General features: G+C 34.2%; 2 protein-coding genes across 6 annotated transcripts in view; one reads left to right on the top strand and one right to left on the bottom strand.

Annotated features, from left to right (window-relative positions):
- The window catches only part of LOC131140158 (calpain-1 catalytic subunit-like), a 25,413-nt gene extending 15,509 nt beyond the window's left edge, over nucleotides 1-9,904 (top strand). For all 4 annotated transcript variants that reach the window (XM_058090325.1, XM_058090327.1, XM_058090326.1 and 1 more), the window contains 12 exons: nucleotides 783-949; nucleotides 1,073-1,084; nucleotides 1,192-1,400; nucleotides 2,343-2,400; nucleotides 2,475-2,525; nucleotides 2,861-2,918; nucleotides 2,998-3,059; nucleotides 4,289-4,357; nucleotides 4,579-4,657; nucleotides 7,966-8,082; nucleotides 8,275-8,327; nucleotides 9,223-9,904. In XM_058090325.1, the coding sequence (XP_057946308.1) occupies nucleotides 783-949; nucleotides 1,073-1,084; nucleotides 1,192-1,400; nucleotides 2,343-2,400; nucleotides 2,475-2,525; nucleotides 2,861-2,918; nucleotides 2,998-3,059; nucleotides 4,289-4,357; nucleotides 4,579-4,657; nucleotides 7,966-8,082; nucleotides 8,275-8,327; nucleotides 9,223-9,249 (962 nt within the window). In that variant the 3' untranslated portion in view covers nucleotides 9,250-9,904. The remainder of the gene's footprint in view (nucleotides 1-782; nucleotides 950-1,072; nucleotides 1,085-1,191; nucleotides 1,401-2,342; nucleotides 2,401-2,474; nucleotides 2,526-2,860; nucleotides 2,919-2,997; nucleotides 3,060-4,288; nucleotides 4,358-4,578; nucleotides 4,658-7,965; nucleotides 8,083-8,274; nucleotides 8,328-9,222) is intronic.
- Nucleotides 7,859-23,606, bottom strand: LOC131140157 (thyroid peroxidase-like). Of its 2 annotated transcripts, XM_058090323.1 has the most exons (13): nucleotides 23,023-23,606; nucleotides 21,380-21,464; nucleotides 21,134-21,294; nucleotides 19,146-19,275; nucleotides 18,695-18,824; nucleotides 17,185-17,385; nucleotides 15,380-15,883; nucleotides 15,048-15,306; nucleotides 13,840-14,010; nucleotides 12,598-12,835; nucleotides 10,990-11,198; nucleotides 10,736-10,909; nucleotides 7,859-9,790 (listed from the first exon to the last, which is right to left on the bottom strand). In XM_058090323.1, exons 1-13 carry the CDS (start codon nucleotides 23,105-23,107, stop codon nucleotides 9,777-9,779), a joined length of 2,361 nt encoding a protein of 786 aa, XP_057946306.1. In that variant the 5' UTR covers nucleotides 23,108-23,606; the 3' UTR covers nucleotides 7,859-9,776. The 2 variants fall into 2 exon arrangements, with proteins under 2 accessions (XP_057946306.1, XP_057946307.1); XM_058090324.1 differs by lacking the exons at nucleotides 21,380-21,464; nucleotides 23,023-23,606 and having other exon boundaries at nucleotides 19,105-19,275; nucleotides 21,134-21,274.

Here is a 23,606-nt window from a genome sequence, read left to right as displayed (position 1 = left end):
CATTTGTTCACTTTCTGATTTCTAATATAATTTAAGTTTTTTTTTATTTTTTTAATAAAAAAAAATTAATTGTTTAATTTCATTTGAACATGCATCAAATTACAATTGAGTGCATCCCATAATCAGTTCATATAATTTAATTATTATTTTTTTTTTTTGTAAATTTTTTAAATTGTTTAATTTCATTTGAACATGCATCAGATTACAATTGAATGCATCACATAATCAGTTCACAGTTCCACATGTCCAAAAGGAGTAACTGTTACATTTGTTCACTTCCTGCTTTCCATAATACAGTTTAAGGTTTTTGTTTTTTTTAATGTTTTAATAAGTTTTTTTATTTAATTTTTTTATTTCAATTTTTTTTTTAATTTTTTAAAATTATTTTACTTTTTTTTTTGTTTTTAATGGTTTTATTTCATTTGAACATGCATCAGATTACAATTGAATGCAACCCATAATCAGTTCCCAGTTCCACATGTCCAAAAGGAGTAGGAAGAAGCAAAGCTTATTAAATCCTACCCCTCCATCTGGTACTTTTACAATCAGTAACTGTTACATTTGTTCACTTCCTGCTTTCCTAATATAATTTAAGGTTTTTTAATTTAATTTTTTATTTACATTTTTTTTTATTATTTTAATTTTTTTAATGGTTTTATTTCATTAGAACATGCATCAGATTACAATTGAATGCATCACATAATCAGTTCACAGTTCCACATGTCCAAAAGGAGTAGGAAGAAGCAAAGCTTAAATGGTGAAATTGTTTGTTTACTGTACAGATAGCTTCTGGACTAATCCGCAGTACCGAGTAACGATTGACAAGCTAGAAGGTGCATGTGCTGCCAAACAAGGGGACATCAACATGCTGGTGTCGCTCATGCAGAAGCCGGACAAAAGAAACAGAGCACTGGTCAAGAATCTCCACATTGGATTCTCCGTCTTTGAGGTGAATATTTCCATTGCAGATGATTTAAAAATCGAGTTGTATTATTTATTTTAATGAAGTCATATGAATCAACAAACTTTTTTTTTTTTCTGTCCCTAACACGAACCACGTTTCGTCACCCAGGTTCCAGAAGAAGTGAGTGTATTTCCATCCTTACCAGTACAACCTTGTGATTATGTTGCTCTAAAGATGAGTACTTCACAGTACTAGTATTATCCTGTGCATCAAATGTGATTCCACAGTTGAAGCCCCAGAAGGGGAAGTTTCCCGCCGCTTTCTTCAGCAGAAACCGACCTGTTGCTCAGTCTAAAAAATACTTAAATGCCCGTGAAGTGATGGAACTCATCGCGTTGAAACCTGGCGAATACCTGATTGTACCATCCACCTTCAACGCTAACGAGACTGCCTCCTTCATCCTGACCATCCTCTCCAAGTCAGAGACCCACATTCAGTAAGATATTAACGTTTACATTTTTCCAATAATGCATTGTATCTGAACAACGCATTCATTGGGGTGCTGCAATGACATCAGCCACCCTCTGGGTTCCTCTGGCTCCCTTTGATGGACAGAGGCAACACTGCTGTGCTCAAACGAAATGCATTATTATATATATTATTATTATTTTTAACTTGTATTGGTACATGTTTGTATATTATATTTATGCCTGCAAAAAGTATGTTCATTTTATTAAATACGTTCATGAAAATGTAACCTATAACATCGTGGAAATTAACTAAATAATACTAGGGCTGTCAATCGATTTGATCTCAATTAATCGTTGTTTTTTTTGCCCGTAGTTAACTCACAATTAATCGCATTTAATCGCAGATGGAAATATGTTTTTATGCTGTGCTGCAATGACATCAGCCACCCTCTGGGTTCCTCTGGCTCCCTTATGGCTCCCTATTATATTATTTTTAACTTGTATTGGTATACATGTTTGTATATTAATTATATTTATTATTTATATATTTATTATTAATAATAAAAATGTTGATTTTACTAAATAAGTTCATGAAAATGTAATCTATAACATCATGGGAATTAACTAAATAATACTAGGGCTGTCAACCGATTAAAATATTTGATCGTGATTAATTGCATTTTGGTCTAGTTAACTCAATTAATCACATTTAATCGCAGATGGAAAAAGTTTTTATCTATAATAAGTAGGGAAAATCTATTTGTGGTAAACAATTTGATATGCAACTACAATGATAATTACATCAAATTTCATGTATAGTGTTAATTATCTTATAATTGATATTAGTGAGTGAATTTTAGGTGATACTGAAGCAGCAACGTTTGTTTAAAAAAACGTTTAGTACAAATTGTTACGATTATGGTGATTTTTTTTGTCAAGTAAATCCTTTGTACGTTCTCCTTCCGTAGTGAGAATTCCGGTGGCCATGACCATGACCATGAACATGGACATACGGACGTGGAAGAGGTTGGGATTCAAACATGTTACTAGCACTTTGTTTTTTCATTATATATTATTTTTTCCTTCTAATTGTTTTGCAGTCCAAGGAGAATAAGGACATGAAAATCTTGTTCCAGCAATTGTTTGACAAGGTAATACTATATGTGCATCCACCCTTTTTCCTCCAATTCAATACCTTAAAATATACCTGATTAAATCAAACTAGCATCTCTGCAATGCTCCGTCACCAATAGTAGCGCAACACTCAGGAAATAAGAACTCAACTTTTCAATGTGAAAGTTGGAGAGTGGACAATTTCAACTGGGTCTTTCCGTTTGGCACACCCATTTGTTTTATGCCTGAATGAAGCGGGGATCATAACTTCATCGGTCTTGTTTTGCTTCCTTCAGCACGCCTCTTGACATACAGGTATGCGCTGTCACGCCAAGCTAATGCCAGTTAATCACAAAATCCTGTTTCATTACAGTATGATGAAGTGGACGCCGTGTTGCTTCAGAAGCTTCTCAATGATAAAGTCTTGAAAGGTATCGTTTGGAAATGTTCCACCAATGGAACAATCAAAGGAGGACTCATTGTGTGGTTCTGATGTGTTTGTTTGGATAGAGGACTTGAAAAACGGGGACTTCAGCATCGATGCGTGCCGCAGCATGGTTGCTTTGATGAGCGTATCCTTTATTTAAGTGATACAGAAAATATTTTCATTATGTGGTCGGGTCGATGGAAGGACTGGACCAAGCAAAAACGTTTATGTGGGTCTTTATTCCCGACTGGACATGCAATGTTCAGCATTAACAATAATAAGACTGTCCCTAGAACTGAATATTGGTCCTACTAGGTGCCGGGTATCCTGACTTGCACCAACAACAAAAAACTGCACTTCCAGAAAACATAGAAAAGATTATAAGACATAAAAAAATCGTGAAATAAAACTTTCCCTCTCCACATACTTTCCGATGTTACAGTTACATTTTCAAATCAGCTTAATATTGTACATTACAGGCAGATTAACTTACTTCTTCCAGTGTGTTCAAAGGTAGCTGCTCCACACTTGACAAATAACACATCATCTCTCCCCTCTAAACAGCATTCAACAACATATTTGTTAATTTAGAGTCACATAACATAAGAAAATAAAAAGAATTTTAAAAAGAGTCACACAACACAATTACAAAACACGCCAACTTTAGCTACACTCACAGCTAGCATTAGCATTACCGCGGTTAGCACACAACCTTTTCTGTGTAAACATCGTCAACGTACAATGTCATCCACCGATATATTACCCCATCCATGAAATTTCATCCACTATTATATTAATTTTTTGAGTTATTTTCAATTTACTTTAGTGTTTACAGCGATTTCAGACAGCCCCAGGATGTAGCGCTAGCCACCTAGCGCTTTACTTCCTGATCTCGCGGTAGCCTCACTTATCGTGCTCTCGCAAGATTTCCCCTCTACCAAGCGCTGCCTTGCTCTTAAAGCAACAGTACTATAGGGAAGGCGGCACAATATCAGTCCACCTGGCTACTAATAGCGGTATTACCCACAGAACTACATTACATAGAAGTACGTTTTTGTCGCCGCGAGTCCGCCATCTTGTGTAGCACTACTTTGTTCGTTTTCGACTTTCAACGTTTTTACTGATTGTTTCTGAAATTCTGAACGCGATAAGGCATTAAAACGCCCCAATGCGCGGCTGTAAACTACTTATATATACCTATACACTGCGCACGCAGAACTGCCAAGTTGTGCTACACAAGATGGCGGCGTGTGCACCGAAGCAATGCGCAACGGCGACACCGCGCTCTGTGTGTTGTTACGTCTTTCTATTTGTGTGGATATTAGCATGTGTGAAGTATGTCCAGGTCTTACACCTTGATGTTAATCTGAAAAGACACCTGGCACTGGAAAACTGAATGCTGAGCAACTGTTTGATCTGTGGACCAAGATTGTCATGTACAAGGTAAAGGCATATATTTAAAAAATCAATAACCAATAGCTTTTTGCTAACTACTGATGCTATTGCTTATATACAATGGGAATTGTGTGTAGTTGCGTATAGTCTCCAGTAGAGGGGGGTAATAACAGTAATTAAACATTAGTCTATTTTGAAACAACTAGAAAGTCCAGTTGTTGATTTATTGTGATTTGAGCATAACGTTTTTTGTTTTTTTTAATGTCAAGGATGTTTTCTTGCGCACCGACGTGTCACAAAATGGAGGCCTGTCACTGAGAGAGCTGAAGAATTCCATGTACGCTTTAGGTAAAGGCATCTTATTTATTATGTGTACGACGGAATGGACAGTTCTTTTACTATTTGAGTGCATTCACACTTTTTATTTTTTTTTACAATAAAACAAAGAAAGGTGGTGATTTAAAATACATTTAAAACATTATCAATATCCATCAAAATACAATAATTATTACAATACAATAAAATAAAATACAATGCAAACAAACAACCCAGATTAGGCACAGCAAGTGAAATAAAACAATAAAAGCATAAACACTGCGGATTTCAGAAAACAACCGATGGAATGATGCAGCGCTCTACAAGAAGTCTGTAAAATTAAATAATAAAAAAAAAATCCAAAAATTGTTACAACTATAATGATGAAAATGGTAATATTAATGATGATTAAATATTGGTGATAATAACAATAAAAATGGTAATAATGATAACGATTATAACAATAATGATAATAATGACAATATCATAACAATAATAATATTACAATGATAATAATAACAGGGGAAAACAAGACAGTGGCATGAACATGATTATATCTGGCAGGGCTTTTGCTTCTTTAAAAAAATAAATAAATAAAAATCCACAAATTGTTACAACTATAATGATGAAAATTGTAATATTAATGATGATTATAATAACAGTGATAATAATAACAATAATAATGGTAATAATAATGAATATAACAATAATGACAATGACAATATAATAACAATAATAATATTACAATGATAATGATAACAATAATAATGGTAATAATGATAATGAATATAACAATAATGATAATAATGACAATATAATAATAATAATATTACAATGATAATGATAATAACAATAATAATGGTAATAATAATAATGAATATAACAATAATGATAATAATGACAATATAATAACAATAATAATATTACAATGATAATGATAATAACAATAATAATGGTAATAATGATAATGAATATAACAATAATAATGACAATATAATAATAATAATATTACAATGATAATGATAACAATAATAATGGTAATAATGATAATGAATATAACAATAATGATAATAATGACAATATAATAATAATATTACAATGATAATGATAATAACAATAATAATGGTAATAATGATAATGAATATAACAATAATGATAATAATGACAATATAATAACAATAATAATATTACAATGATAATGATAATAACAATAATAATGGTAATAATGATAATGAATATAACAATAATGATAATAATGACAATATAATAACAATAATAATATTACATTGATAATGATAATAACAATAATAATGGTAATAATGATAATGAATATAACAATAATAATGACAATATAATAACAATAATAATATTACAATGATAATGATAACAATAATAATGGTAATAATGATAATGAATATAACAATAATGATAATAATGACAATATAATAATAATATTACAATGATAATGATAATAACAATAATAATGGTAATAATGATAATGAATATAACAATAATGATAATAATGACAATATAATAACAATAATAATATTACAATGATAATGATAATAACAATAATAATGGTAATAATGATAATGAATATAACAATAATGATAATAATGACAATATAATAACAATAATATTACAATGATAATGATAATAATAATAATGGTAATAATAATAATGAATATAACAATAATGATAATAATGACAATATAATAACAATAATAATATTACAATGATAATGATAATAACAATAATAATGGTAATAATGATAATGAATATAACAATAATGATAATAATGACAATATAATAACAATAATAATATTACAATGATAATGATAATAACAATAATGGTAATAATGATAATGATTATAACAATAATGATAATAATGACAATATAATAACAATAATAATATTACAATGATAATGATAACAATAATAATGGTAATAATGATAATGAATATAACAATAATGATAATAATGACAATATAATAATAATATTACAATGATAATGATAATAACAATAATAATGGTAATAATGATAATGAATATAACAATAATGATAATAATGACAATATAATAACAATAATAATATTACAATGATAATGATAATAACAATAATAATGGTAATAATGATAATGAATATAACAATAATGATAATAATGACAATATAATAACAATAATAATATTACAATGATAATGATAACAATAATAATGGTAATAATGATAATGAATATAACAATAATGATAATAATGACAATATAATAACAATAATAATATTACAATGATAATGATAATAACAATAATAATGGTAATAATGATAATGAATATAACAATAATGATAATACTGACAATATAATAACAATAATAATATTACAATGATAATGATAATAACAATAATAATGGTAATAATAATAATGAATATAACAATAATGATAATAATGACAATATAATAACAATAATAATATTACAATGATAATGATAATAACAATAATAATGGTAATAATAATGAATATAACAATAATGATAATAATGACAATATAATAACAATAATAATATTACAATGATAATGATAATAACAATAATAATGGTAATAATGATAATGAATATAACAATAATGATAATAATGACAATATAATAACAATAATAATATTACAATGATAATGATAATAATAATAATGGTAATAATAATAATGAATATAACAATAATGATAATAATGACAATATAATAACAATAATAATATTACAATGATAATGATAATAACAATAATAATGGCAATAATGATAATGAATATAACAATAATGATAATAATGACAATATAATAACAATAATAATATTACAATGATAATGATAATAACAATAATAATGGTAATAATGATAATGAATATAACAATAATGATAATAATGACAATATAATAACAATAATAATATTACAATGATAATAACAATAATAATGGTAATAATGATAATGAATATAACAATAATGATAATAATGACAATATAATAACAATAATAATAATACATTCTATTTGTATAATAATATAATATATAATAATAACGGGAAAACAAGACTGTGGCAAATGTAAATATACTATACAATATAATAATAAACTATAATATATAAATGTAAATAATGGAAAGTTATATTTTGATTGATGCAAGAAATGCACTGTAATGTTATATATATTTGCCCCCCCCCCAAAAAAAAAAAAAAAAAATCTTGGTCTGGTTCAAAACAATTGAGTCATCAGCCGCTAAAGCGTGTCTATATTATTGAAATATGTAATTAATACAACCCAGGCCATATTTCTACTCCTATTCCTGTGTCTCTCATCTCCAGGAACAAGGGTCAGTGAAGATATGTTAAATATGCTGCTTTTACGCTACGGGACCCCTTCTGGCCATGTAACGCTGGAGAACTTCATCAGTCTGGCTCTTCGCCTTGGCTTCATGAAAAGTAGGTCCATATGGATAAATACATACTCATGGTGGATCTCATGGAAAATATGTTACATATTCCATCCTCACAATGACAAACATGTAGGGCTATATTTGTATATATATATTTTTATTTACACCAGGGAGGGGATGCTAAGTTTGGATTTGTGTGTCAGACTCTCAACTTTCTTATTCTCAATCTCCTCATCAGAAATCTTCAATCGCTTTTCTGATGGAATGACCGTGACGCTCCGGGAATCCGAGGTAAAAAAAAAAAAAAAGAGCTTGACAACCACGTAGCGTTACATCAGTGTAGTTAATACAGCTAATGCTAGGTGTCAGCTAGCATACAGTATATTGGCACACAACTGGATTCTCTCTCTCTATATATCTATCTCTCTATATCTATCTCTCTATATCTATCTCTCTATATCTATCTCTCTATATCTATCTCTCTATATCTATCTCTCTATATCTATCTCTCTATATCTATCTCTCTATATCTATCTCTCTATATCTATCTCTCTATATCTATCTCTCTATATCTATCTCTCTATATCTATCTCTCTATATCTATCTCTATATCTATCTTTTTATCTCTCTATATATCTATCTCTCTATATCTATCTCTATATCTATCTTTCTATCTCTCTATATCTATCTCTATATCTATCTTTCTATCTCTCTATATCTATCTCTATATCTATCTTTCTATCTCTCTATATCTATCTCTATATCTATCTTTCTATCTCTCTATATATCTATCTTTCTATCTCTCTATATCTATCTCTATATCTATCTTTCTATCTCTATATATATCTATCTTTCTATCTCTCTATATCTATCTCTCTATATCTATCTCTATCTCTATATCTATCTTTCTATCTCTCTATATATCTATCTCTCTATATCTATCTTTCTATCTCTCTATATCTATCTCTCTCTCCCTATATCTATCTATCTATCTCTATCTCTCTATCTCTCTATCTCTCTATCTCTCTATCTCTCTATCTATCTATCTATCTATCTATCTATCTATCTATCTATCTATCTATCTATCTATCTATCTATCTATCTATCTATCTATCTACCTATCTATCTATCTATCTATATCTATCTCTGTATTAACACAGTTTGATAATTGATTTGTATTTTCCAGTGGATGTACATTTCCATGTGCAACTAAAAGGAAGTCCCATGATGTCAGAAGAAAGGCAAGACAAAGTGTGACTTGTATGGTATGGAAGATATGGTAGATATGGAAGATATGGAAGATATGGTAGATATGGTAGATATGGAAGATATGGTAGATATGGTAGATATGGTAGATATGGTAGATATGGTAGATGTGGTAGATGTGGTAGATGTGGTAGATGTGGTAGATGTGGTAGATGTGGTAGATGTGGTAGATGTGGTAGATGTGGTAGATATGGTAGATATGGAAGATATGGTAGATATGGTAGATATGGAAGATATGGTAGATACGTATTCTGTACTAAGTGGAACATAGAACTAGAATACTAAGCTTTTAAAATCCAGCCTTGTGAGTCTGACTGGAATGATAATGTTTTGTACCAGCTAATATTCAATAAAACCCTTCATACCCAATTCCAGTTTTAAAAAAAAGTCACATATTTCATGACTGGGAATACACAACATTCATGAAAACTAAAGTGTGCGACATCTCCATGGGTCAGGTTCTCTGGATCCACTTCACTGAGGGTTGCCTGGGGGCAGGAATCACATTGGCATTCAATCTTTTCATTTTTTAGTTTCATTTATATATTTCTTGTAATATGTGTTGACAAATATGGGTCAACTACAGTTTACAGTTACACTATTTTATTTTTTCAATATAATTTTTTAATTTGTGGAACTGTGAACTGATTATGGGATGCACTTAATTGTAATTTGATGCATGTTCAAATGAAATAAAACCATTAAAAAATAATTTAAAAAAATTAAAAAACATTTTTTTTTAATTCAAATTAATAAAATAAAAATAACTTAAATTATATTAGAAAGGCGGGAAGTGAACAAATGTAAGTTATTTTTATTGTATTTTTTTAATTTCTTTTTTTCAATGGTTTTTAATTTTTTTTGTAATAATTTTTTTACAATTATTTTTTAATGGTTTAATTTCATTTGAACATGCATCAGATTACAATTGAATGCATCCCATAATCAGTTCACAGTTCCACATGTACAAAAGGAGTAGGAAGAAGCAAAGCTTATTAAATCCTACCCCTCCATCTGGTACTTTTACAATCACTAACTGTTACATTTGTTCACTTCCTGCTTTCCTAATATAATTTAAGTTTTTTTTTTAATGTGTTTTTTAATTTTTTTATTACATTTTTTAATGGTTTAATTTTATTTCAACATATAATGATACATATAATTTAATTTTTTTATTTTATTTTTTATTATTATTTTTTAATGTGTTTTTAAATTTTTTATTTACATTTTTTAATGGTTTAATTTCATTTCAACATGCATCAGATTACAATTGAACGCATCACATAATCAGTTCCCAGTTCCACATGTCCAAAAGGAGTAGGAAGAAGCAAAGCTTATTAAATCCTACCCCTCCATCTGGTACTTTTACAATCAGAAACTGTTACATTTGTTCACTTCCTGCTTTCCATAATATAATTAAAAATGGTACATACCATCACACTGTGGAGGTTTGTCATTCCACTCATGTCCCTCACAAGAAATCACAGCAGCGCCGGTTAATTTAAAGCCATAATAACAGGAGTAAAGAGCCTCCAATTTGCCAGGCATCGAGGACAGCACGTAATCACCATTCTTGATCTGTCCTGGAGAGCCACATCTTTTCAAATCTGGGAGGGGGGGGTCATATTAAATATATTAAAACACACACACAAATGATGGAATAATGATGGAATTATAAAAAAAACACCTTGGCTTTTTTCCTCTTTCCACGCCTCCAAGTTCATTGCTGGTAAATGTTGACAAGAGACGTAACCCGAAGGGTACTTCTCAAATATGAATGCATCAGGATGGACTTCCGTGATGTCGCTATTGTCACAGATGATCTTCGACAGAGAAACCTTCAACAGTTCATCCCTCTGCTGTTGGTTGAACGTAGAGTCTGATTCCCACCAGAACCTTCAGAAACACAAACTCACAAGTAAACGATAAAAAATAGTCCTGGTCGATTTGGACTTTCACCATCGCTGCTTAGAACATCTTGGATTAGATATCTAAATGTACCGTTGTAATGCTTTATCGTTAATAATCATCATAAAATTGGTAATGGTTTAATTTCATTTGAACATGCATCAGATTACAATTGAATGCAAAAAAGAAAACCTTAAACTGTATTATGGAAAGCAGGAAGTGAACAAATGTAACAGTTAGTGATTGTAAAAGTACCAGATGGAGGGGTAGGATTTAATAAGCTTTGCTTCTTCCTACTCCTTTTGGACATGTGGAACTGGGAACTGATTATGGGATGCATTCAATTGTAATCTGATGCATGTTCATTTGAAATAAAACCAATAAAATATAATAATAAAAAAAATATTACAAAAAAATAAAAAAACATTAAAAAAATAAATTAATAAAATAAAAATAACTTAAATTATATTAGAAAGGCAGGAAGTAAACAATTTTTTTAAATATTCTTTAATGGTTTTTAATTTTTTTGTAATCATTTTTTAATGGTTTTATTTCATTTGAATTTAAAAAATAAAATAAAATAACTTAAATTATATTAGAAAGGCAGGGAGTGAACAAATGTAAGTTATTTTTATTTTATTTTTTTAATTTATTTTTTTTATTTGTGGAACTGTGAACTGATTATGTGACGCACTTAATTGTAATTTGATGCATGTTCAAATGAAATAAAACCATTAAAAAAAATATTACAAAAAAATTAAAAAACATTAAAAAAAATGAAATTAATAAAATAAAAATAACTTAAATTATATTAGAAAGGCAGGAAGTGAACAAATGTAAGTTATTTTTATTTTATTTTTGTAATATTTTTTTAATGGTTTTAAATTTTTTGTAATCATTTTTTTAATGGTTTAATTTCATTTAAACTATGCATCAAATTACAATTGAATGCATCCCATAATCAGTTCCCAGTTCCACATGTCCAAAAGGAGTAGGAAGAAGCAAAGCTTATTAAATCCTACCCCTCCATCTGGTACTTTTACAATCACTAACTGTTACATTTGTTCACTTCCTGCTTTCCTAATATAGGTTTAAGTTTTTTTTTGTTTGTTTTTCTCATTTTTTGTCACGTACCGAAGTACGAGGTGATATGACCATACTTTCATTATACATGTTATCATATTTCCACAGCATTTCAGTCTAGCTTCAGCTTCCGAACGGCTCCTACGTTCATTCTAAATTTAAAGTGTTTCAGTTTTGCTTCAGTTTTCCAGAATCCACAGTTAGTAGTATTTTAGGAAGAAAAAAAAACATCAGAAATGTTGCACTTTGTATGTAGTATTCCTCCCAAATACTAGGTCTGAGGTATTTCCAGTGTGTATCTCACCTGTCACCATCACGAAGAGCTTTCATCTGCTTTCCAATCAGGCAGGCAAAGACAGGACCAACTCTCGCCCCGGGTAGAAAGGCCTCAACAAGTCCTCCCAGCCATACGTCAACGTTGTCAGGGTGTTTGTATAGTTGAAGGATTCTCTCGGCAACATTAACATCCTTTACGACGCGTGTAAAGTCCTCAAGTGTTCGAATCCGCTTTAGTCCACAAAACTCTCTCCAGTCATTGTAACCTGAAAAGGACATTGAATGAAGTTAACTCGGTGGTCGAGTGGTTAGCGCGCAGACCTCACGGCTAGGAGACCAGGGTTCAATTCCACCCTCGGTCATCTTTGTGTGGAGTTTGCATGTTCTCCCCGTGCATGCGTGGGTTTTCTCCAGGTACTCCGGTTTCCTCCCACATTCCAAAAACATGCTAGGTTAATTAGCATGTATGTTAATTAGCAGGTATGAATGTGAGTGTGAATGGTTGTTTGTCTATATGTGCCCTGGGATTGGCTGGCCACCAGTCCAGGGTGAAGACAGCTGGGATAGGCTCCAGCAACCCTTGTGACGATAAGCAGTAGAAAATTAATGAATGTTTTCCTGCACACATGCATGCATTTTCAAATTAAATAAAACCATTAAAAAAACATTTCAAATTACCAAAAACATTTTTTTAAAAATGTAAACAAATTAAAAAAATGTTTTTAAATTAAATTTAATAAAAAAAACTATAGTGTGAAAGCAGGAAGTGAACAAATGTAACAGTTACTGATTGTAAAAGTACCAGATGGAGGGGTAGGATTTAATAAGCTTTGCTTCTTCCTACTCCTTTTGGACATGTGGAACTGTGAACTGATTATGGGATGCATTCAATTGTAATCTGATGCATTTTCAAATTAAATAAAACCATAAAAAAAACATTTCAAATTACCCAAAACATTTTTTTAAAAATGTAAACAATTTAAAAAAAATGTTTTTAAATTAAATTTAATAAAAAAAACTATAGTATGAAAGCAGGAAGTGAACAAATGTAACAGTTAGTGATTGTAAAAGTACCAGATGGAGGGGTAGGATTTAATAAGCTTTGCTTCTTCCTACTCCTTTTGGACATGTGGAACTGGGAACTGATTATGGGATGCATTCAATTGTAATCTGATGCATGTTCAAATGAAATTAAACCATTACCATTACCATTACATTTATCTGTAATGTGCAGTGATGCAGATGAGCCCGGAGGAAGAAGACGTAGTACCTGGGAGACCATGATCTCGTCCTCTCTGCAGGTTAAGTGAAGCCAGGTCCATAGGTTGTTGAATATTTATGACAACCAGCCTCTCCGTCGCCTCCTCCTGCACCAGAGTGTTTGCATTGCTGGCTGCTGCCTCCGTTCCAGTTGTACCTCTAAGGATTGGTTCGATTCCACCTGGGAAGGAAAGAATGTTTCAATTTGTTCTCAAACCCAAGATGTGACACACAGATGTCTTTAATTGCTTCTGAAATATGAATGGATGGATGGATTCTTTGTTGGACTACATTCACAAGATCACAATTTATTTTTAGTGGATCAGGAAGGGTCGATCATTCCTACTCCTTTTGGACATGTGGAACTGGGAACTGATTATGGGATGCATTCAATTGTAATCTGATGCATGTTCAAATTAAATTAAATCATAAAAAACATTTTGAATTACAAAAAAAAATTAAAACAAATTTTTTTTTTAATTAAATTAAAAAAATAGAATAAAAAAACTCAAATTATATTAGGAAAGCAGGAAGTGAACAAATGTAACAGTTAGTGATTGTAAAAGTACCAGATGAAGGGGTAGGATTTAATAAGCTCTGCTTCTTCCTACTCCTTTTGGACATGTGGAACTGGGAACTGATTATGGGATGCATTCAATTGTAATCTGATGCATGTTCAAATGAAATTAAACCATTAAAAATTTTTTGTAAAAAAATAAAAAAAAATTCTAAAAAAAAAAATTAAAAAAACTTAAATTATATTAGGAAAGCAGGAAGTGAACAAATGTAACAGTTACTGATTGTAAAAGTACCAGATGGAGGGGTAGGATTTAATAAGCTTTGCTTCTTCCTACTCCTTTTGGACATGTGGAACTGGGAACTGATTATGGGATGCATTCAATTGTAATCTGATACATGTTCAAATGAAATTAAACCATTTAAAAAAAATTAAAAAAAATTAATAAAAATAAAATTAATAAAAAAAATTATAAAAAAATTTAATTTAATTAATTTAATGAATTTTTGTAATTTTAAATGTTTTTTATGGTTTAATTTCATTTGAACATGCATCAAATTACAATTGAGTGCATCCCATAATCAGTTCATATAATTTAATTAAAAAAAATTTGAAATTCAAATTCGTCAATTTGAATTCATATCGAATTGATGGATGAGAAAGCAATGAAAGAAAACTCCGTTTCACCCAACATTCCTCACCTTCATGGAATATTCTCCATGGAGTGAACAAACTATCGTGCAGCATCAGGTTTGGAAAATGTTGATTTTCCTGGTAGCGCTCATCGAGTCTCCTGATCACGGAAGGGACGGTGCCGTGTCCGAACCGAAACGCAGCGGTAGCAAAGACATTTGAAACCGACGGGTTCACAGTTGGGTCATATCCTCTGTAGGGCCCGATGTAGTTGTCAAAAAATTCTTTACCAATTATCTTCGGAAGATAATCTTTCATGGTTATGATCTAAAAAAAAAAAAAATCATAAAACAATATCAGTCGTGATTGACTGATTGATTTTTAACGTGTAATAAGATACCTGATGCAGGGCCGCGATAATCTTGCGCGTTTCTTGATATATCATCTCCGGGCTCCAGTGACCATTGAGGCGTTTAAGCGTCTCCGCTATTTGATTGTGTAGCCTTAACCAAAGCGTATGCAAACAAGTCAAAGGCAGCCCCTCGTTGACTCGACCGTCTCCGGCACGGAAACACGCCGCTTTCGCTTCACCGTCGGCGTGAATGCAGGCTGATGACTTTGATTCTTCAAAAGGAAGATACGGTCTTCCCCTGATGTCCTTGAAGTACTCATTAACAGCTAGTTTCCCCTCACGTCCGCTGAGATCTCTGAGGAAGTTGTTGACTCTCGGACTGGAGCCATACACGGATGAAGCGTCGATGAAGGACGTGATGGCGTTCATCTGTTGCTGTTGCAGAGCTTGACTGACGTCGGACCCGACGTCGGGCCCGACGCCGGCGAGGCAGGCTGGTAAGGAGCGATTGAAAGGCAAGCAGCTTCGGGGACTTGGGAGCTTATTATCTGTCTGGAGGGGACAAATCGAATTAGGAGACGTTCTTGTTAGAAGGTCTGTAGTAGACTTTTGCATCTCCCTACTGCTCTCCGTTGTGTCTGAGCAAAGCATTTCATTGGAGGATAAAGGACATAGAAAATGCAGCATGTGTCCAACACCACCACAGGGAGGCTGATATCATTGCAGCACCGAGCAGATGCTTTGCTTGGAAACAATGCTTTATGGGACAGAATACTTTTTTTTTGGTACTTGTATTGTATATTTCGGGCTGCACGGCGGTCAAGTGGTTAGCGTACGGACCTCACGGCTAGGAGACAAGGGTTCAATTCCACCCTCAGACATCTCTGTGTGGAGTTTGCATGTTTTCTCCGGTTTTCTTCGGGTACTCCGGTTTCCTCCCACATTCCAAAAACATGCTAGGTTAATTAGCTTAGACTCCAAATCGTCCATAGGTATGAATGTGAGTGTGAATGGTTGTTTGTCTATATGTGCCCTGTGATTGGCCGGCCACCAGTCCAGGGTGAAGACAGCTGGAATAGGCTCCAGCAACCCCCGCGTCCCTCATGACGATCAGCAGTAGAAAATTAATGAATGTATTCCTAGAGGGGCTGTACGGTGGATAAGTGGTTAGCATGCAAGCCTCACTGCTAAAAGACCCAAGTTCAATTCCACCCTCGGCCATCTCTGTGTGGAGTTTGGATGTTTTCCTCGTCATTCCCCGGTTCCTTCCACATTCTAAAAACATGCTAGGTTAATTAGCCACTCCAAATTGTCCATAGGTATGAATGTGAGTGTGAATGGTTGTTTGTCTATATGTGCCCTGTGATTGGCTGGCCACCAGTCCAGGCTGTTTTATTATTATTATTATATTTATTTATTACTGATTGATTTTTTTTATTCTTGATTTGTTTTTTTTTTTTTTCATTTTATTTTTTGCAGAAAAATAAAAATTAAGATATTTGAGAACAGTGGAATGTTTTATCAGAGCTTTTATTGTTGAAAATCGGAACCAAAGCACTGAAAAAGTTTGGATATTTTAGTTTTTTATTTTTATTATTTTTATTTTATTTTGTTTGTTATTTTTGTTTTTAATAAATGTGTTTTTTTTTTTTTGAAAACCTGCCTTGCCCAGACCCGAGCTCCAGTGGCCCCCAGGTAAATTGAGTTTGAGACCCCTGCCCTACAGAGAACATACATAAGCAGGTCTACATGCTATTTTTAGACTACAAAGTAATATCAGTCAACAAGAAAAAAAAAACATATATGATATCAAGTTGACAGTTGAAAGAGATAATGGAGAGGATGAATGTTACCTGGATGGGAAAGCAAGGATGCACATTCGTACAGGTGCTCAGGCAGTCATCTTGAGGTGAAAACGTTACTTTCCCGGGGCTCTGAGGGGTGAACGTTACGTCATGGTCGATATACTGGCCCCACTCCACCAGCATGTGAGAGTAGGCGTCGTCTTTCGCCGTCAACGTGCTCTTTATTATCTTCTTGCTGACCTCCCATGACTGTTCAAAACAAATCAAATCAACTTTATTTGTAGAGCACTTTTACCTGCAAAGACATGCGACACAAAGTCATTCATTCATTTTCTACTGCTTTTCCGCTGGAGCCTATCCCAGCTGTCTTCGGGATGCTCCGGCATCCCTGCGACACTCGGGAGGATAAGCGATAGAAAATGAACAAATGAATGAATGATTGATTCAAAGTGGTTAGCGCGCAGGCCTCACAGCTAAGAGCCCCGAGTTCAATTCCACCCTCAGCCATCTCTGTGTGGCGTTTGCGTGGGTTTTCTCAGGGTACTCCAGTTTCCTCCCACATTCCAAAAACATGCTAGGTTAATTAGCATGACTCCAAATTGTCCATAGGTATGAATGTGAGTGTGAATGGTTGTTTGTCTATATGTGCCCTGTGATTGGCTGGCAACCAGTCCGGGGGGTGTACCCCACCTGTCGCCCGAAGACTGCTGGGATAGGCTCCAGCACCCTCGCGACCTTTGTGAGGAAAATCAATGAATGAATATATTTCATAGAATATTGTGTTCTACTGCACGGTGGTCGAGTGGTTAGCACGCAGGCCTCACAGCTAAAAGCCCCGAGTTCAATTCCACCCTCGGCCATCTCTGTGTGGCATTTGCGTGGGTTTTCTCCGGGTACTCCGGTTTCTTCCCACATTCCAAAAACATGCTAGGTTAATTAGCGACTCCAAATTGTCCATAGGTATGAATGTGAGTGTGAATGGTTGTTTGTCTATATGTGCCCTGTGATTGGCTGGCCACCAGTCCGGGGTGTACCCCGCCTGACGCCCGACGACTGCTGGGATAGGCTCCAGCAACCCCCGCGACCCTCGTGAGGATAAGCGGAAGAAAATGAATAAAGAATATTGTATATTTCCCGGTGTTAAGTTGCTGTGTGATGAGCGTTATTTGTAAAATCCGACTGTTATATTAAGTAATGACAAAGCACTGAAAAAGTTTGTATATTTTTCTGTTTTTAATAATGTGTTTGTTTGGTTTTTTTTGGAAAACCCAGTCTCACCCAGACCCTAGCTCCAGTGGCCCCCAAGTAAATTGACTTTGAGACCCCTGGGTTAAAGGAATATTCCATCCCTGTTCAATTCTTTCCGTTTTTTAGCAAATAAAGCAAATGCAATTGGAATATTTGGGTCCATGTATACTATTGACATAATGCAAATGATGATTAATAAATGTTAATTATAAAAAGTGATATTGGATAATTCCAGGTACACTAGTCAAAATAACTGGTTTAGACCAAAGGCATGATTGCCGTTTTTTTTCCCTTGGATTTTACAGATTACCGTGGGAAGCTGGAATTCATTATAGAGACGACCTCCGTTCCAGCCTTTGGGTTGTCGTACTTGATCTTCGTACTGAGCTGGAAGCCATCTGAGCAAGGCGATGTTGGCCGCTCCCCAAAGTGGATTGAACCTGGCAAAAGACGAGCGTGATGCTCAATATATCAATTCACAGCGATTGATCACAAGGAGTGATGAAAAGAGCATCAAAACTTGAACTGAATACTAATTTAAATCACCAACGTGGAATAAAATCTATAAGAAATTGTCATAATTATCACTGCAAAAATAGCAGAAATACAGATTACAACAACGACCTGACATCTCTCCCTCAAAGATGGCCTCATTCCACGGGAAGAGCCGCCACTAACAACTTTGTTTTTCTATAAAAGGCAACTCGGCGAACGACCTACGGGAAGGGTCCAGTTCCTGGCTTCGTTCTTAGGGCGGCTACCTGTTGTTGCAGATGCCAGATACGGAGCGGTACTTGCTGGTGTGACTCTGTTGGCAGATGCCTGGATGTGTTGGAGGCGGACATCTTGATAGCTCTGCAATAAGTTCCACATGCTCCCACGAAAGCAAACCTTTGGTTGGGAAAAGATGACAATTGAAATGTTTATAGGGGATCTATTATGTATTGAGATGTTATTGTATTGAGTTGTGGACTCCTATAGAGGCGCTATACACAATAACAATAACATAACATAAAAAGTTCCACATGCTCCCACGAAAGCAAACCTTCAGTTGGGAAAAAGATGACAATAGAAATGTTTAAAGGGGACCTATTATGTATTGAGTTGTGGACTCCGATAGAGGCGCTACACACAATAACAATAACATAACATAAAACATAAGATAACACACAATAACATAAGTTCCACATGCTCCCACGAAAGCAAACCTTTGGTTGGGAAAAGATGACATGTTATTGTATTGAGTTGAAGACTCCTAAAGAGGTGCTACACACAATAACCACAATAGCACACAATAACACAACATAACACAACATAACATAACATAACATAACACATGACAATAGCAATGTTTAAAGGGGACCTATTATGTATTGAGTTGTGGACTCCTATAGAGGCGCTACACACAATAACCACAATAACACACAATGACACACAATAACACAACATAAGACAACATAACATAACACATGACAATAGCAATGTTTAAAGGGGACCTATTATGTATTGAGTTGTGGACTCCTATAGAGGCGCTACACACAATAACCACAATAACACACAATAACACACAATAACACACAATAACACACAATAACACAACATAACATAACACATGACAATAGCAATGTTTAAAGGGGACCTATTATGTATTGAGTTGTGGACTCCTATAGAGGCGCTACACACAATAACCACAATAACATAACATAACATAACACATGACAATAGCAATGTTTAAAGGGGACCTATTATGTATTGAGTTGAGGACTCCTATAGAGGCGCTACACACAATAACCACAATAACACACAATAACACAACATAACATAACACATGACAATAGCAATGTTTAAAGGGGACTTATTATGTATTGAGTTGTGGACTCCTATAGAGGCGCTACACACAATAACCACAATAACACACAATAACACACAATAACACACAATAACACAACATAACATAACACATGACAATAGCAATGTTTAAAGGGGACCTATTATGTATTGAGTTGTGGACTCCTATAGAGGCGCTACACACAATAACCACAATAACATAACATAACATAACACATGACAATAGCAATGTTTAAAGGGGACCTATTATGTATTGAGTTGTGGACTCCTATAGAGGCGCTACACACAATAACCACAATAACACACAATGACACAACATAACATAACATAACACATGACAATAGCAATGTTTAAAGGGGACCTATTATGTATGGAGTTGTGGACTCCTATAGAGGCGCTACACACAATAACCACAATAACACACAATAACACAACATAACACAACATAACACATGACAATAGCAATGTTTAAAGGGGACCTATTATGTATTGAGTTGTGGACTCCTATAGAGGCGCTACACACAATAACCTGCACGGAAAGCTTTCTAGATCTTCCAGGTTCGGCACCTCTTTCTGCAGAGTTTTCATGGACTTCCTGCTTCCCACCCAAACGGTGTGTTTAATTTACTGCACCCCCGGCCGTCCTCGCTTTTGGCCCACTCTGCAGGCAACCTTCAGCCCAAATAAGGAAGTCCAAGAAGATCGCATTGAAATTAGTAGAACTCGATAAAACCGAGCGTGGAGATCCATCCCCAATTTCGTACAGGGATCACATTCAAATGTGCAAACCTCAGTATCTATTTATAGCTCAGCAAAGTGGGAACATTTCAAGTATCAAAATATAAAAAATTAATTTGTCTTAAAAAATTTGTCATCCAAAAAGTGAAATTAAATATCCTACCTGCAGCGGTAATATCCCTTTTATACCTCTGCTTCACTTTCTCCTTCAAGACCTGCAGAGTTGATTGAAAAACCTCAGCAGCGTGTCCCATCTCCAGGGTCTCCGTCTCAGTTTGTCGTCGGAATGTAAAGCCGTGAGCGGAGGTCAAAGGTGAACTTCGTCTATGAATAGAAGGTAAATGGTGCTTGTTTACATATGTCTTCCAATGTCGGAAGAGTGACAGACATGACATTTTAACTTGATTACCTTTGTCTCTTCAGGAAGACACTTTCATCCAGGATTTGAAGACTTTCCTGATATGATGTGATAATCAGTTTTCCGATGGATGTGGCTGTAGGTAACAGGACAATGCTATTTGTGCATTTTGCGTGCTTTTTGTACCATCTGTTCTCTGAAAACACTATTTATAACATTTGCTAGCTGGTCGATAAAAGGCATGCTAGCTCTTTAACACTCCCAAATGCATGCACAATACATTTTCCAAAAGACTAGCATTATATCATAATAAGTCATTAATTCATTTTCGGGCGAGAGGCGGGGTACACCCTGGACTGGTGGCCAGCCAATCACAGGGCACATATAGACAAACAACCATTCACACTCACATTCATAGCTATGGACAATTTGGAGTGGCTAATTAACCTAGCATGTTTTTGGAATGTGGGAGGAAACCGGAGTACCCGAAGAAAACTCACACATACACGGGGAGAACACTCGTCCACCGTGCAGCCCATATTTGTGAACAGTTTCACAATAATTCATGGTTCCATTTATCGCAGTGAGTCTTCCAGGTCCTGATGCAGCAAAACAGTCCCAGACCATCACACTACCACCACCATATTTTACTGTTGGAATAATGTTCATTCATTTTCTACCGCTTATCCTCACGACGGTCGTCACCGGCTGTCTTGGTGTGAGAGGCGGGGTACACCCTGGACTGGTGGCCAGCCAATCACAGGGCACATATAGACAAACAACCATTCACACTCACATTCATACCTATGGACAATTTGGAGTCGCTAATTAACCTAGCATGTTTTTGGAATGTGGGAGGAAACCGGAGAACCCGGAGAAAACCCACGCATGCACGGGGAGAACATGCAAACTCCACATAGCCGAGGGTGGAATTGAACCCTGGTCTCCTAGCTGTGAGGTCTGAGCGCTAACCACTCATCCACCGTGCAGCCCTATCATAATAATGTCAACCAAAATGAAAAATGATGCCCATGTAATGTTCACTTCCTAGAAGCAAAACTGTAACAAAAATTAAAAATCTGCATACCGTATTTACCGGACTATAAGTGGCACTTTTTTTCATAGGTTGGCTGTTCCTGCGACTTATAAATGAAAAAAGTGTTTATGTTCCATAAACACTGGACACCTTTTGTGTTCATGTTTATTTTTTGTGTAGCTGAATAAGCATTGTGTTAGCATATCTTACACCTATTCAGCCTGTTCTCTATTCTTTTATTCATGTTAGAACTTGCCTTCCAAGATGACGTAATGTCTGTTTTGGTCAAGTAGTTTGGAAAATAAATTACCCGCAAAAAATGACACTTATACTCCAGTATGTTTTTTTTTCTACCTAATTATGCATTTTTGGCCTTGTGCGACTTATATTCCAGTGCGACTTATGTATGTTTTTTTCTACCTAATTATGCATTTTTGGCCTTGTGCGACTTATACTCCAGTGCGACTTATGTATGTTTTTTTCTACCTAATTATGCATTTTTGGCCTTGTGCGACTTATACTCCGGAGCGACTTATAGTGCAGAAAATACGGTAATTATAACAAAAAGTAATTAGTCATTATATCGTGATTGACTGATCAAATGAGGCACGTTCTTCCATTTCAGTTCATAAATAATAATCGTTCCTTAACGACTTACTGTTGAGGTGGCTGGCGTCATCAGTTGAGGTACTTGTAGAAATCACGCAGAAGAAAAGCAGCCTAAACGTCCCATAAGAAGCCATTGTATGCTGAAGTCGCCAGTGACTACGAGTACGCTTGGACTATACCATCTTAAATGCGCTGTGGAGTCTTCTTGCTCAGCATAAATGTGTGACGAAAGCACTGGTCTGACTTAAAGTCAACAATCCCACACAAGACTGACTCAGATTCAGTCTTGTCCTTGCTTGACTCACCCCCAAAATAAAGGGAACACTTAAACGACACTACAGAGCCTCATTTTCACTTGCTTTAAGAACATGGATCATTTTTGGGTGATTATAATAAGAATATTCCATTCATTCAAATCTACGGTGTTATTTTTAGGGATGTCTGATACCAGTATAAAAATGCGATATTGGTTGATATCGGTATCGGATATGTATGTGTTCATTCTACCACAGGATATACCGTATTTTCTGGACTATAAGTCACTCCGGAGTATAAGTCGTACAAGGTCAAAAATGCGTAATTAGGTAGAAAAAAAACATACATAAGTCGCACTGGAGTATAAGTCGCACAAGG

The sequence above is a fragment of the Doryrhamphus excisus genome, chromosome 13 (assembly GCF_030265055.1).
Source record: "Doryrhamphus excisus isolate RoL2022-K1 chromosome 13, RoL_Dexc_1.0, whole genome shotgun sequence".
Taxonomy (NCBI): domain Eukaryota; kingdom Metazoa; phylum Chordata; class Actinopteri; order Syngnathiformes; family Syngnathidae; genus Doryrhamphus; species Doryrhamphus excisus.
The sequence above is the reverse complement of the archived record's forward strand: the minus strand, read 5'-3'. Positions and strand labels throughout refer to the sequence as shown.